The sequence below is a fragment of the Manis pentadactyla genome, chromosome 4 (genome assembly GCF_030020395.1).
Source record: "Manis pentadactyla isolate mManPen7 chromosome 4, mManPen7.hap1, whole genome shotgun sequence".
Classification (NCBI taxonomy): domain Eukaryota; kingdom Metazoa; phylum Chordata; class Mammalia; order Pholidota; family Manidae; genus Manis; species Manis pentadactyla.
In genome coordinates this window covers 184263210-184279127 of record NC_080022.1, presented here as the reverse complement: position 1 = coordinate 184279127, position 15918 = coordinate 184263210, and the positions used below count along the sequence as shown (strand labels likewise).

At 48.9% G+C, this 15918-nt stretch overlaps 1 protein-coding gene across 5 annotated transcripts in view; it reads right to left on the bottom strand.

Annotated features, from left to right (window-relative positions):
- Nucleotides 1-15918, bottom strand: part of ARMC7 (armadillo repeat containing 7) — a 26007-nt gene extending 10089 nt beyond the window's left edge. Inside the window, exons 1-4 of one of the 5 annotated variants that reach the window (XM_036900153.2) lie at nt 14039-15918; nt 13813-13956; nt 10832-10951; nt 1095-1230 (exon numbers count right to left, since the gene is read on the bottom strand). In XM_036900153.2, the coding sequence (XP_036756048.1) occupies nt 10923-10951; nt 13813-13956; nt 14039-14129 (264 nt within the window). In that variant the 5' untranslated portion in view covers nt 14130-15918 and the 3' untranslated portion in view covers nt 1095-1230; nt 10832-10922. Of the gene's footprint in view, nt 1-731; nt 1231-10831; nt 10952-13320; nt 13430-13812; nt 13957-14038 lie in introns of those variants that run through there. The other 4 variants (XM_036900154.2, XM_036900150.2, XM_036900157.2 and 1 more) reach the window with 4 other exon arrangements.

Genomic DNA, 15918 nt, shown 5'->3' with positions numbered 1-15918 from the left:
CATCCTGGAAGCCATCCTGGGCCTGAGCTGTACTTCTCAGGGCAGGTACGCCCTCTAACCTTGATGGCAGAGGAGGGGGGCCAGGGCTTCCAGGCAGAGGCCATGGAGTGGCGAGGGGGGATGACGCAGCTCCGAGGGTTTGTGTCTGTAATCTGATGTGTCTTGGCTTTAGCCTTAATTCCTGATGACTGCATTAACATCATTTGTCTTTTAAGCCCTAACACGGTGCCTGGCAGATAAGCCTTTGTGGACAAATGGTTAATCCTGGGCTATAGAGTTCTCCAGGCTGGTGTCCACCACACCCAGTGCCCAGACTGGAGAGCTTGCAGGGCAGGTATCCAGCCCCCATAGCTCTGAAATGGGTGTGTCACCTTCCCAGAGCCCCAAGATCGTTTTAACAAGGCTTCTCAATTCTATTCCTCAAAACTACTCCAAAAATTTTTTATGGTGAAACTCCTATTTCTCCAAGCACAAGCAGTTCCCTAAGGCCCAGGCCCAGCTGCTGCTCCTAAGAACCCTCTTCTGCACAGCCTCAGATGTAGGGACCCAGCTACTCCTTACATGAGGCTGAAAGCCCGGCAGTGGGCAGGTCAGGAGGCAGGAGCTTCACCGGCAGTTCACCTATGAAAAGGGTACTGCCTTGGGTTTCCTTCTCCACATCTCAGTCTGGCTTCACTCATCTCCTAATGCCTTTCACTGCAGTGTAAATACCTGCCACTCAGGAGACTCACCTTTAAAGCGGCTGAAAAGGCCCCACTTGGGGAGAAGGAGCTCAGTGGGAGCTATGGTGCTCGGCTACGCTGAGTCCATCCCCAGGATTGTGGTCTTGTCTCTAGCAAGGGTGCTGTGGCCTTGAGGTCTCCTTCAATCAGGGCTGTTGTGGGGCCTTGGTCCTTGGCAGTGGGATACCCAGGGCAGAGTGGGCCTGCCAGCTGCGGGCTTCAGCCACCTGGCTTGGGGAACAGAAATCTTCCAGGAAGATCTGGGCCAGATTCCGGAGTCTTGTGTTGGCCGAGAGAGAGAAGCGCAGCATGCACTGGACCACAGGCCTAGCGGTCAGCTCAGGGTGGGAGCCAGGGCCTGGTGAGCTCAGGTGCATGATGGTGGTGACAGCAGACAGCACGGTCTCCTCATTGGGACTGGACAGGCAATTGATGATGAGCGGGATGCCCCCTGTCTGCAGGATGTGCTCCTTGTTGGCCTTGTCTGGGCACAGGTTGCAGAGGCCTCCTGGGGAAGAGCAAGGAGTCTGGATGCCTCAGTCCCAGGCCTCCTCCCACCTCCCCTCCCAGCTCCTTTCTGTCCACTGAGTCCCGAGGACGGACCCAGGCCTATGAGAAGGTGGCCCAGAGACAAAGGACACGAAGTCCACTCTGGTCTCCAGCCCTCCCTTTCAAGGTTCCTGACAGGCCTGCCTGCAATCACCTGCCACTTCTGATAGTGGGCACCAATCCCTTTCCCTCTGTTCAGCCAGGTCAAGGGTTAATATACTTTCCCTTTTCTAAAGTAAAAAACAAAAACAAAACCCACAATACATCATCACTTTAGAATTTTAAGACCCAGGTAAGGTGATGGTTTCATGGGTGTATTCATATCTAAACTTACCAAACTGCACCCTTTAAATATGTGCAATCCATTGTGTCAATTATATCTCAATAAGGCCATTAAAAATGTTAGAAGCCAAAATATAAACCACCTTAATCCTACTATCCAGACATCTTAACGTTTGCTTTACATTCCAGAATTTTAAATATGGAACACATATAAAAATTTAATAAAAATGTGACTTTCCTCACTGTTTTGTAAGCCAGCCTTTTCATTTAGCAATGTATTATGAGCATCTTTTCATGCCAATAAATCTACAATCGTGCCATCATTTAATGGCTATGCGGTGTACCATTTATGGATGCGGTATAATTTACGAAGGGGTTAGAGCATTTCAGCAGCATGTTCTTATCACTGTTACCAGGGCTGGGGTGTGGTGGGGAAGGCTGAGTGAGGGGCCAAGATTGTGGATCAAGAGCCCACTGCTCAGGTGGTACGGCTGGCGCCCCCATCCTCTCACACCAGGCTTATGAACACTGCCCCCTTGATTTCGTGACCGCTGGGCTCAGGGGATGGATGCTACCTTGCCTTGGGGGCCACTGCACAGCAAGGCATTCGAGGCCGACCCTGACTCCCGTGAGTGCTCACTGAGCTTCCCGCCATCATGGCGCTCTGCACGGGCAGGGCTCCCAGCTTATTTGCATAACATGGTGGACCGGTACTGACTGTCCAATCAGGGGCCACAGCCCGCCTACCTCTCCTACTTCTCTACAAACAAGCAGAAGGCTTTGCCCCACCCTCAAATCCTAACTCAACGTACAGTACGTCCTGCTGGGGAAGGTGCCCCGGGAGGAAACCTTCCCAGGGACACTCCTCTTCCTGCTCCGGGGGCAGGAGTCTGCCCAGGCCTGGCACTGCCGCCCCCTCCCTAGCAGTACCTGGGTCGGTTTGCGCCCTGCTACAGGGAAACGTTTGTAAAGGTTTCACCCACTCAGCCTCCAGGGACTTCCCACTGCATTTGGTACAAAACCCAGACTCCCTTCGGTGGTCTAAGCGGCTCGGCACCCTCCGTTCTGGTCCTGCTCCCTTTCCCGGTCACTCACGGCGGTACCAACCTCAGCCCACCGCTGTCTGGGGACGTTTTGGCCCCAGAGCTTCACACGCAGCCATCCTCTTGCTGCCAGCTAGCACGTCACTGCTCGCTTGCCGGTGAGGCTTCCCTGGGGTATCCCACCAGCCGCTTCCCGCCACGTCCAGGGCACTCCCACCGCCGTTGCATTTACTTCATATGCTTACAACTCTGAGAAATCTTCCCGGACTTTTCGCGCTCACACCCGCAGGGCCACACTAGAAGGTACCTGGTACCTGGCCAGAGACCAAGCCCTCAGCAGCTGTCTTATTCCCACCACGTTCTGGGAGCCTTAGCTCAAGAGATGCCCCACAGGTATTTGTTGGAAGGATAGTAAGGCAGTGAGCAGGGGAAAAGGGCTGAACGGCAGAGGGCTGAAGGGCTGGAGAGGGCAGCGCCCTGAGGTCCTGCCCACCTTGGACTTCAGTTCTGGGATCACGGAGCACATCTGGGAGGGAGGGGGCGAAGCGGCGCTCCTGGCGTCACAAGGAGGGAGACAAGGCACTCTGAAGGAGAGGCCGCTCCGTATGGGACACTCAGAAGCCTCCCCTGCCAGTTCACCGCCCCCGTGGAACCCGCAGCACACCCTGGGGTCATCCTGTAGACAGCCCTGTTACTGGGCACCATTAGGCAGGACGGGGCCGTGCTCTCTAGAGTGCCTCCGTATCCCAGGCGCCTGGAATTGTGGATACTCACTGGACACGTGACCGAACCTCACAGTGTTCCTATCACCTCCATTTTAGTGGAAGCAGCTGAGGCTGCTGAGCAACTTGCCCAGAGTCCCAGCAGACGAGGAGTCCTTTGCTGCTCCCACGAAGAAGAGCACCTCTCTAGAAGCCACGAGGAGTTCTGCCGCGGGAAGACGCCAGGCTCAGCCAGGGGCCGGAACACGTGTAAACGCTCCCGCAGGCCTCTGGCCTCTCAGGCGCATCTGTCTGCACGATGTCTTCTGGGCAGAGGGCACTGAACCAGCTTCCAACGCACACTGTGCACTCAGTGGGGGTGGGCGCTGGGATTTATCTCTGCTCTAAGTGTGATAAGATGAAGCTGAGTCACTCTCCGGCTAGTGAGTCATCATCACACCCAGGTGTGCCTGGGTGGGACTCTGTCACCCAGGCCAGGGGATAACCAGATAGCACCTGCTGGAGCACGGGGGCAGGAGGCCTCCAGACAGCTGGCCACACCTGCTCCCGGTGTGCGGGCCTGGGAAGCCTCCAAGGGCGGATCACATGTCTGCCTCACCAGCTGCCTGGGTGCCAACGGCAGGGAATCCTTGAAGCCCTCTGCCTGGCTGGCAGCGACCCTCAGAGGTGAAAAGAGGAGAGAAGACCTGTAAAGAGAGGGCTTCAGGGCGCGACGAGGCAGAGTGCGAGCACCCAAGGCAGCCAGGGGGAGCCAGAGGAGCCGCGAGAAGCCAGGGACACGGATGCTTTGAGCTGCCCCCCCCACCCCGAGTCCACCCGTGAACTTGCCCGGAAGAACTAAGAGGGCCATAGGAAAAGGGAGACACACAACCCGCAAGTTCTGAAGTAATGCCCAACAGAAAGTTGGTTAAATAAGAGCACGCTACATCTGTGTGATAGAAAATTACATAGTTCTTAAAAATCATGTTTTCAAAGAAGATGCTAAGGAGAAAAAAAAGTTCCCTTCATCTTCTTCATTGCTTTTCTTCGTACCTAAGAGTTTTTTGTCAACATGTTTTCTTGGCTGTTGCCCCACTAAGCTACAGATTCCATGAGAATGGGGACTCTGTCTTGTCTCATTCCGTAGCCTTACCCTCGCATAGAGTAGATGCTCAACAAATGACTGTTAAATGAATAGATATATTTTAAAAAAAAGGCAAGCTGGAAACACACCACAACATTAACAATGACTGTTTGTGTAGTAGGATAATGGGTCATTTTTATTTTCTTTATTTTCCAAGTTTCCCTCCTTGATAAGATGTTATTTTTGTAACGAAGAAAAAGATATTCCTTTTTTAAAGCTGATTTTTACTCAGAGAGAACAATTCACCAAATGACACCATTAAAAAGATAAAAAGGAAAAGAGAAAAAAATATTCACAGAATATGTATCTCATAGAGGACTCATATCCAGGATATAAAAAAAAATCCTGCACATCAATCAAAGATGAACAACACAATAAAAGAGAAATGAAAATTAAAACCACAATAAGATGCCGCAACACACCCACCATCATGGCTAAAACAAAAAAGATGGTAGCATTAACTGCTGGTGGGGAGAGGAGCTACTAGAACTCTCCTACGCTGGTGGTGAGGAGTGTAACATGGCATAATCATTTTGGAAAATACTTGGCAGCTTCTAATAAAGTCATACCCTATGACTCAGCAGCTCTAATCCTACCCAAATTGATCTGAGAAAAGTAAGTATATATGTATATATATAAGAAGACTTATATAAAAACAGTCACAACAGCTTTATTCATAAAGGCTCCAAACTAGAAACAGCTCAAGTCTCCATCAACAGGTGAATGGATGAACAAACTGTGGCATATTCCTAAGAAGACATGAACTAATGACACTGTAACAGTTTGAATGAACCTCAGAAACATTATGTCGAGTGAAAGAAACAAGATGAGTACATTCTATATGACTCCATTTATATGAAGTTCAAGCATAGGCAAAACTAACCTCTGGGGATAGTGGTTATAGTCCTGACTAGCCCAGGGTGGAGGAGGGGAAGGGCTGACTGACAGGGAGCAGGCACGAGGGCCCCATTTGGGACAAGGGAGATGGAGACATTCTGTATCTTGATTTAACTGGTTACATAGATGTACATATACCTTAATGAATTTAAAAATGCATCAAACTGACACTTAGGATATGGGCATTTCACGGTATGCTGATCATGCTGCAATTTAAAACATGGTGGCCAAACAAAAGAGAACAAGTTCTGACTGGCTGATGAACATGTCTTATACAAACCAGACAAGACAGGCAGAAAGTGAACAAGAGGTAAAAAGCAGGGCCCTTCTAGATGCAGGGAACTACAGATACCCTTGGGGAGAGGCAAAAGAGAAAAGCCCAAGTGCAGTCTGACAAAACTGGAGGCTGAGAAAGGTCAGGTAGGTCACCTCAGATCACACAGCAAGTAGGACACTGGTGCTGGGAGGGACAGGCAGTTCTAAGGATTGTCCCATGGATTAATGAGGTCATGCTGACAAGTGTTTAGCCTGGTGCCGGGCAGGGCAAGCTTGGAGAGAGCAGCCCATCCCAGGTCAAAACCTTCAACTGGGACTATTTGTTCTTGGGTTTTACTTTAGTATCTTGAAAATGATTCTTTCTGAAATTTCAAGTTTGAGAGACAGAACAGTATATAGAGAAAGTTACCATTATGTGTAAGAAGTGGGGGAGCACAGCATATATAATGCATATGTTCACATTTGCTGGTTTCTGAGGGGAAACAGGGTGGAAGTGACAGGAATAGAAGTGAGACTTCTCTGAAAAGACCTTGTAATATAGTTTTGACTTAAACTGATGAATGTTTCATATAATAAAAAACATCAAATTAAACCAAAGAAAAAATATCATGGCTTTTCGTACTTCTGATCTATATTTCACCTCTAGAAATTTACCCTACTGGTATACTGCCACCAGTGAAAAATAATACACAAATAAGGTTATCCACTGCGGCACTGCTCATAAGAGCAAAATGGAAACAACCTCATGTCCCTCTCTAAGGGGCTGGCTAACAGCAGTCCCCTCCATGCCATGGGGATCATGCAGCATTTACAAAGAAAGGGACAGCCCTTTACGGGAGAAAAGTGTATGTTGCAGCAGGCATGCTAAGATAAGATACTAAGTTAAAAAAAAACAACAGAATTTAGAGTATATTACCACATGTGTAGAACATGCAAAAAAGTATACATAAAAATATACACATATTTGTGTATATGAATATGTGGCATATTCATAAGAAGACATGAACTAATGATACTGTAACAGTTTGGATGAACCTCAGAAACATTATGTTGAATGAAAGAAACAAGATGAGTACATTCTATATGACTCCATTTACATGAACTTCAAGCATAGGCAAAACTAACCTCTGGGGATAGTGGTTATAGTCCCGACTAGCCCAGGGTGGAGGAGGGGAAGGGCTGACTGACAGGGAACAGGCACCAGGGCCCCATCTGGGACGAGGGAGATGGAGACATTCTGTATCTTGATTTAACTGGTTACATAGATGTACATACACCTTAATGAATTTAAAAATGCATCAAACTGACACAGGATATGGGCATTTCACGGTGTTGATCATGCTGCAATTTAAAACATGGTGGCCAAACAAAAGAGTATCTCTGGGATGATAAACAAGAAACTAGTAACAATGGTTGCCTCCAAAAGAGGCTACAAAGGGAGTTGCCATCCCCTCATATCCTTTTGAATTCTGTATCACATTAATCAATCACATATTCACATAAATTACTAATACACACATACACATAAATGCACACCTTGCTTGTGCCAAGAACTAAGAGGAAATGGACAGACCTGGTCTCTGCAAGTCACAGAGGGATGGTGGGGGCTGCCCTGGTCCAGGCGAGCTAGTGTGGAAGGAAGAGGCAGGATGAGAATCTCGCTGTCACCTTCTTTCCAAGCAGAAAGATGTATGACACCAGAAGCCTAACTGGTCAGTGAGAGGAAGTGCAGGGGAGCCCCAGGGTATGGAGGATGGCGCAAAGGCTCTGTGACAGGCAAATCTAGTTGGAATCCCAGCACTGCTATTGAGAACGTAGGTGTCCAGAGCAGCATTCAACCTCTAACCCTTGGTTTCTTCCTCAGTAAAATGGGCGAGATAATGAAATAAACTGATTAAGGCTCCCCCTGGCCTTACAGATGTGGACCAAGCATGCACTTGTTTAAAACAGTCCGAGGCTAGCTCAGGACCATACTGCAGCTCACACATACAGAAAAGGGTTGATACATACAGGGAGAGGTTAACAACAAGAAAGCAAATGCCCACGTAACCAGCACTGAGGTTAAGAACTAAAACACTGCCAGGAATCCAAAAGCCTCTGCTCGTCCCTTCCTGATCCAATTCTCTCCTCCTCTCAGAGGACAACACCTTCCTGACTTGCAATAATTCAATAAAATAACTTTAAATTAATAAGCAGGACATTTTAAATCTCTAATAAATAATTTTACTACACATCATCCCTAAATACTATAATTCAGTTCTGTCTGTTTTGGTTTTATAGAAATGGACTCACATTGTGTGTATTATTACGTCTCGCATTGGTGTTTTATTTTTTAAATTTTAATGATCTTTTAAAACAAGTATAATTTCCATAATATTGTAAGTTTTGGTGCACAGCATCATTTACTTAACAGTGTTTGTAAGCTTACGGCACATTGCTGTAGACCGTTTACGCACCTTGCTGAGTAGTATGACTATCCCAGTGTCGGTATCCATTCTAGTGTTAACTGTTTCCAGCTTGGGATTGTTAGACAACGCTGCTAGTGACATTTTTGCATATGTGTCTGGATGTGCAAGTGCCGCAGCCCTTTGAACGTAACTGCTGGGTCATGGGTGTGCCTGTCTTCAATTTTACTAAATACTGGTTTCCAAAGAGAGGCCGCTGAGGATTAATCTACCAGTCTTAATCTGAGCGCCACCGCCATCTGGTGGCAACTACATGTATTGCAGGATAAAGAACAGGAAAGCGATTTAACCTGAATTCTGGGAGGCCACTCACTTGAATCCTGTTTTAAGTAACAAAACTGCCGAAGTATTCTGTGAAACCCTAGGAATCAACCAGTTTTCACAGGAGCCTAGAATTCTCTCTTGGTTCCTTTATATCTCCATACAGCACCTGGGAAGGTGCAGCTATAGGTACCCACAACATATAGGAGAACTAAGAGTCAACCAGTGTGCTTTGGACAAACACTTTCAAATTAATGCCAAAGGCTGCCAGAGTTTTCATTTTGGGCACAACATCTGAATTCTTTTACTCGTTCATGTATTTAATGGGACCTTGCTTTATACCTGGTTCCCCCAAATTAACCCACTTCCCTTCCCCATCTCAAACAAGGGCAGCTCTGGCTGGACAGAGCCATCTCCAGGGGGCAGTTCCTCTTAGACGCTCCCCATCAAATGTGGCTCCAGGCCATGAGCACTGCCAGTTGTAGCAGGGATGACTTCCCACCAGAACCGCCTCTCGGAGACTGTGCAGGTGGCAAAGTGTGGTGGAAACACAGAACAAGGGAAAAAGACTTGCGGGAGCCTAAGCCCTGGCTCTGCCGGCTGGGTCCCCTGGGCACGGAATTTGGATCCAGGAAGAATGAGTAAACTCCTGGCTTCAGGGATCGCTAACAGTGGGAACCTCAGGCAACAGCCCCAACTCACCGAGGTGTTGTTTCCTCTGTGTAAAAGGAGCTTAGTACTACCTGCCTTGCATCTGGTGACACACTCAGAGATCCTGCAGGCAGTGCTGGAAAACGGTGGGCATGTGCTGGTGAACAGCAGGCACAGTGCCCATGTGAGAGGCATCCTGGAAAGGCAGCTTTTATCCTAACAGCTCCCAAACCACAGCCCTTGACCCTGAGGGGAGAAAAAGAAGCCAGGACCACAACCAAAGGGGAAACAAAATAGTTCTAAATTTGTTCTAAATGGGCAAATCTACAAAAGAAAACACCATGAAAGGGGAAGGTCTGAGATTTGAAAAGCACTGCATGTTACTGCAACTGCTGTAACCAGATTCTTCTTAGAGCTGCAGCTATACTGACCAGGGTGCCTGAGGGGTCACAAAGGGTGACCCCCCCAATAGACAGTGACCCAGGATGCCAATTCTCCACTGGCGAGTGACTGCCACAGCTTTCAGGCCTGCTGCCACAACTGACAGGAATAACTGCAGCCAAACCAAAGCTGAGGAAGACCAGGCTTTCTGCCCTCAGAGAGGAGGCAGAGCCGCTTGACAAGAGGTCTTACCTCACAGATGAACGCATCAGAACCACCATGGAAAATGCCTGCACTTGGGGTGGGTTGCAAGGACAGATGGCAGGAAGTCTGCATTCTGACCCTGGCCTGCATTAACCAGTGCATAACCCGAGGAATTAAGAACTCCTTTCAGGACAGGAAAGTGGTCAAAAGAGCAGCTTCTAGAATTTGACAGCCTTGGTTTAGGTCTTTCAACCTTTGACCAACCCACTGGCCCTTCCTAAGCCTCAGATTCCTCATAGAAAATAGATACTATGAGCACACCTACTTTAAGTGCAGTCTCAGGGTAAAAGGTGACAGCACAGGAAGACAGTGCTCCACAGCGCTATTATCACAAGTCCTACTAAGGACAAAAGCATCAGTTCTGTAGTTGGGAGGCTGAAGGTATGTGCACACATCACAGCCAAGCTCACTTCACCTGATGTTACCTGGACACTCACTGGGCAGCCAAGGGTTGACTTTCATATACCTTTTCAGTGATGCTTTTCCAGAAGGAAAGAACCCCTCAAGCAGATATGATTCCTTGATAGAATGTTATTCCACCCCATCTCATCTCTGTTTATCCTCAAAGGGGCCCCAGATACAGGTTCTTGGGTGGAGGCCTGGGGAACCTGCAGCTGCTTTTTATCTTATTTAATTCTCTCAACAGCTCCATGTGGCAGGAACTGATACTGCCCCACCTGATTAGGGGAGAAGGGAAATCACACACCCAGAGCTAAGTGGGGGAGCAAGGACTTGAAACTAAGCCTGCCTGATGCCAAGCCCAGCTCTTACCAAACTCATTATGTTCCTTGTCAACAAACAGACATGGATTTTGGTTCTGTGAGCCGTGCCCAAGGGCAATCTAACCTAGCTCTCCTCTCTGCCAGTTACTCCAGAACCAGCCCCACTAAGGGCTGCAGCACCAAGTTGTGGCCAGGACTCTGTACCTTTGGAGCTCTTCCATCCCCTGCCATCCTCTTCCCCAAACCAAAAGGCCTGAGCATTCGGGACATAACAGAGATAAGCCAGGCTGGGGCTCTGACCTGATGGAGACCACAATCTCAGGCCTGCCACCAGGGATGAAAGACTCTAAGTTACAAAGTGCAGCACAGGGCCTGCCAGCAACAGAATAAGCACTGACAGTGTTTCCCATTTAGCACAAGAGACATTAAGAGAAAAGGAAATGACAGGAGTAACAAAATACACCTCTACATACCCCTGGGATGCTCCTTTGAAGTTATGCACAATCAATACAAGAGAAATTTAATCTGAAGAGGATCCCATGGCAGAATTCAATGCTGAGAGAACTACTGCTCTTGGGACTGGGGACCTTGCTCTGGTGGGGAGGAGGACAAAGAAAAAAATGAGGAGTAAAAAGTGGCTGCGAACAGTAATACTGGTGATAATGATACAATAATTCCGGACAGTGTGCCTTCACACAGACATAGACACATGCACACACTTAGGCTCCGGACACAGTCCTGTGAGGCAGGCGAAGCACAGGTGACAAAATGAGGCTCAGAGAAGGGACAGGACTCCTCCACAAGAACTGGGTAAGAAGTGGAGAAGCAGGGATTGTGGACTCCAGGTCCAGAGCGTGGTCACTCACTCTGAGAAGCTGCCCAGGCCAGCAAGAGCCCAGGCCAGGCCCAGGTCTCCCCAAACAGCTCCCAGCTCAGTGGGCCAGGAACCGGGTGCTCCTGCTCTGGGAAACCTGCTTCCTGGCCCTGTAAAAGCTGTTCCTGCGTGACTGCTCTTTTCAGACAAGTTTTCTTCAGAGTCAAAACCTTGAGGCGGAGGAACTCTGTCACCCTAGGTGGAGGTTTAGCCACAAGCTTCTGCAGGGGCCACCGTCCTCATTAAGATGGCAGAAGCTGTGAAGCAGAGTAACAGAGAGGATGGAGGACTTATACCGGAGAAAACATTAAAGTGACCAATTTTTTAGAATATGTGTTTAGGATACAAATCTTTGAGAGAGGCAGAGACATGAGCTAGCACCACTCTTAGACCTGGGTGACCAGGGCTCCTAGCTCTGACCCAACATTAGAGGGCTGCACTCTGGCCCACTCCACAGGTTGAAGAATCCAAGGAGCCCAGCCAAAGGCCACCTCCCTTCTCCCTGAACCTGCTCCCACAGCCTCATGGGCCTCTTTCCTGGATCTTGATTTCCAGGTATGAACTCCACTGTTCACTCCTAAGTCCAAGGAGGGGTCATGGGCAGGTGTTGGTGGGGTGTGAACAGAGTCAGGATGTCTGCATACGTGGATGTGAGCCCTGCCATGGCAAGAAAAAGGGTGCACCATTTGCACTTTGGCCCTGATTACCATAAACATTAGGGGCAAACCTGGATGGTCTTTCAAAAATTTCAACCCACTTACTATGACGTATTCAGGGGGGAAAAAAAGTGTTACTTGATTCTCTCAAGGCTTTCAAAGTAATTTCTAGGACTCAGGAAATAAAGAGGATAGAGGAACAAACTAAATGACACCAGGAAGAGGCAATCAGCCAGTCCAGAAGGTAAGCTATTCTGTAGAACGGGTCCGGATCCTTTAACAATTGGTGTTTATGAAAACAGAGTCTATGAATGATTAAGGAAGATACAAGATAATTTATATAGTGACTCCCTTCCGAAGAGCACAATATGGAAAAGGGGGCTTGGAAGTAACTTTACAGTGGAAAAACCTGACAACCACCACCTCAAGCCAGGTGATCAAGGTCATCATCAACAGTGATAAGTCGTGTTGACGGTAGTACCCTCAGTACGATGGAATTCAAAATGTCACTTTCCTTCTGTGGTCATCCTACCCAAAACCAATAGCCCAGTCTTATGCAAAAAGCGTCAGACAAATCTCAACTACAAAATATGTGACCAGTACTCCCTAAGACTGTCAAGGTCATCATAAAAAGGCAACAGCTAAAAAAAAAAGGGAACAGCTAAGAAACTGGCTCAGTCCAAAGGAGCCTATGGAAACATGACAACTAACTCTAATGTAGTATCTTGGAGAGGATCCTAGAACAGTAAAAGGAATTAGGAAAAAACAAGGAAATTGAATAAAATATGGACTTTAGTTAATAATAATGTATTAATACTGGCTTGTCAATTGTAACAAATGTACCATAATAATGGAAGATGTTAACAATAGAGAAACTGGGTGTAACACATGGCAACTCTATTATCTTTGCAATTTTTCTAAAACTGCTCTAAAATACAAAGTTTACTTAAAAAGAGAGCGAGATTGAGATCTAAGGAACATAACGAGTTTAAATGCATGGATCTTGGTTAATACAAACCAACCGAAAAAAGTTATTTTGGGACATTACTTGAGAAATTTGCATAACTGGGTATTAGATGATAATGGAATAATTATTAAAGGGTTCTTTCCCTCTGTAGATAAGATTTCTTCCACTGTGTCGAGAAACGTTATTTTAAAAAAAATATTCATGCTGAAAAAAGAGCTTTTGTTTGCTCTCAGAATACATTCCAAACTCTCCCAGGGCCTAGATCTAAGCCCCCGTAAATTCTGTGCTGTTGATTTCTCTAACCTCACTTTGTTACCCTACTTCACTCACCACAATTGTGCCCATGCTTTACCTCTGCCAGGAATGCCTTCCCATGACGGTGAAAACAGTAGTCCCCACCTCCCTATTGCTCTATCTTATCACCCCTGTTCATTCCCTTAGAGCCTCCATTTTTTGTTTGCTTACCATCTGAATATAAGTTCCTTGAGGGCAAAAACCTTTCTCCAACTATGTTTGCCACCTGTCCCTCATTTGTAACAGTATCTTGATCACACGGTGCATGTCCCGTAAGTATCTGCGCAGTGAATAATTCCACAGGTCTTAGCCCATAAAAACTACAGAGCTGTAAGCTCTTCCCAGTCACCTCTACTTCTCTGGCTATTGAAACATTAAAATAAAGATGTTTAAAAAGAGCACTCTTAAGTTTTTTTCCCCCTTCAAGTGGCTTCAATCCCTTAGGTATGATCTCATCTGTAAGCCGGAGGGAGTCCCGGCTGTGAGTTCCAGACCCGACTCAAGCTGGCTGTGACCTGGACAGTGTGTGAAACGCGGGGGTGGCACAGACATTGCGAAGGTCTGCTTTCGCAGTTGAGTGCCTAGGAGATCTCTTTCCCAAAGACACTTCTAATTTATTTATCTCACCACAGCCCAGCATGCATCTGGGGGCCCCATCCTTACCAATAGCAAACTCCACCAGGGTTTCATTCTCCTCTGACAGCGAATCGAGGAATAAATCAAGGACCTGCAGCTGCCGCAGATACTGGTAGTTGCCGGGATCATAGGCGAAGTTGGCGAGGTTGGCCAGTACTTGCTCCTTGGCGTCTGTAGCGGAAAAGCGACACTGGAGCCCGGTCCGGGGCGGTGGTCGCGGCCCGACCCCTGCCGTTAACCCTGTCACTCTCACCTTGGCTCTTCGTCTCCTGGAATTCCGTGACCAGCGCCTGCAGATAGCCCAGCCGCCCGACGTGGGGGTCCACCTTCGGCTTCTGGGCCATGGTCCGGACGGTGGGGGCCCGGGCGGACGCGCAGGACAGTGTGGGAAGTGAGGCCAGAAATAGGTTCCTTTTCTGGCTTCAGGTTCTGCGCTAATTTGCAGATGGAATTAGACTGTGGGAGATGGCGTGAGGTCTAGGACCTCGTAAGGTGTGGGTGTGAAAAACCTAAGTTGGGGCGCCGGAGACAAGGGTAGAGCTGCGCCTGGATGTGGCAGCCGCAGAACCCAGAACCCCCAGCTCCAGGGCTTGATTTTCGGCTGGACGTCAAACTTCCGGCGGAAGCTGAGCTTAGTCCCGCCCCGGAGGGTGAAAGGGGCGGGCCAAGGAGGGCGAAGGGCGGGGCCGCCGCTGATCAAGGAGCGCGTGAGCGGCGCGCTCCATGCGTGCTGGCTCGGGCAGGCGGTAACCCAATCCGCGAGGGTTGTTGAGGGCGGTGGTGGAGAAGGGCTTCTATGGCCCTTAGAAACTCAGAGGAGCCGGAGGGGTCCATGCGGGGACTGTCGAGGCCGAAGCACTTCCAGAACTCCCTGCACTTCACGATGCCAGCCTCCGCGTCCAAGAGGCGCCCTTTTGGAGTGCGGGCGTCGGCTCCCTGCGTCTACTACCTAGGTCCTTGGACCCCACTGACCGACTTTTCCAAAAAGCCGGGCGAGCCTGGTAGCCTCTGCTCCCCAGCCCCGAGCTGAGTCTGCCATCTCTGACCGGAAATCTCGGGAACTGGGTAACGTCCTAAGGCTTTTTGTCAGCCGAGTGGACAGGGAGCGCCCGGCAGCACCAACAGGCCGGCCCTAGAAGGGGTCCCCGTTCACCCAAACGTTCTGCTTTGGCGGCTTTCAGGGTGGTGGAGTTTTGGATGCTGAAGCTCTTCTGCTCAATTCTCCGGGCTTCTCAGGACGGTGGTGTGTGACAGAGACCTCGCAGGTGCAGGGATAGCACCAGGGAGGGAGGGGGCCCTGCCGCATTCCCAGAGTGCTTGCAAATGTGGGGGTAATGGGAGGTTGGGCTGTGAGTTTCTAAGGAGGCAGGGACTATGTGCCTTTAGCCCTGGCCCAGCTGTGCGAGCAGAGTAGCCACCACACTCCAGCCTGCCACAGCCCCAATGGGAGCAGGCCCCATCTCGGTGGGCTCAGGGCCCTGCGGTAAGCCCCTGTCTTAAGCACAGCCCCTGGGGCAGGAACTATGACTGCAGTCTGGGGGCTTGGGTACCCTGGTTTGCTCACAAGGTCCTTTGACTTCTGGGGGGTGCTGATGTGACCTGGGGAAGTAATCTCAGCCCAAGGTGGCCAGGGGGCTTCTTTACCTTTGGCTGGACAGAACAACAAAAGGGACCAGGAGATCAGAGCTTAGGGACAGGATAGAACTGAGCTGTACCCTGCCCTGGTCAGGAACTGTTCCAACCCTCTCGAGGATTCCCAGATAATCAGCTAAGTGGGTTCTGGAATCAAAAGGGCCACCCCATCTCCCTTCATTTGTCCCCTGCCAAGGTGTCAGGGGCCCTCCTCTTTGGGGAAGGATTCTCAGTCCTTGGTTCTGTGCTGAGAACAGTGACCATGTCCTACTCCTCTCTGCCCAATCCCTGCACACAGAAGATGCCCACTAATATTTGTTGAAGGAATTCTGCCTAGGGATTGCCATTCTTGCCCCAGGGGCAGATGAAATAAAAATTCTGTATGCTAAGAGTTTACTGATACATTTTTTCCTTAAAATAAATCTGTTTTCAGGAAGTGGGCCTAACAGTGATGCACATTTCAAAGCTTGGTGGCTACTAGCACTAAAAGCACTCACTCAG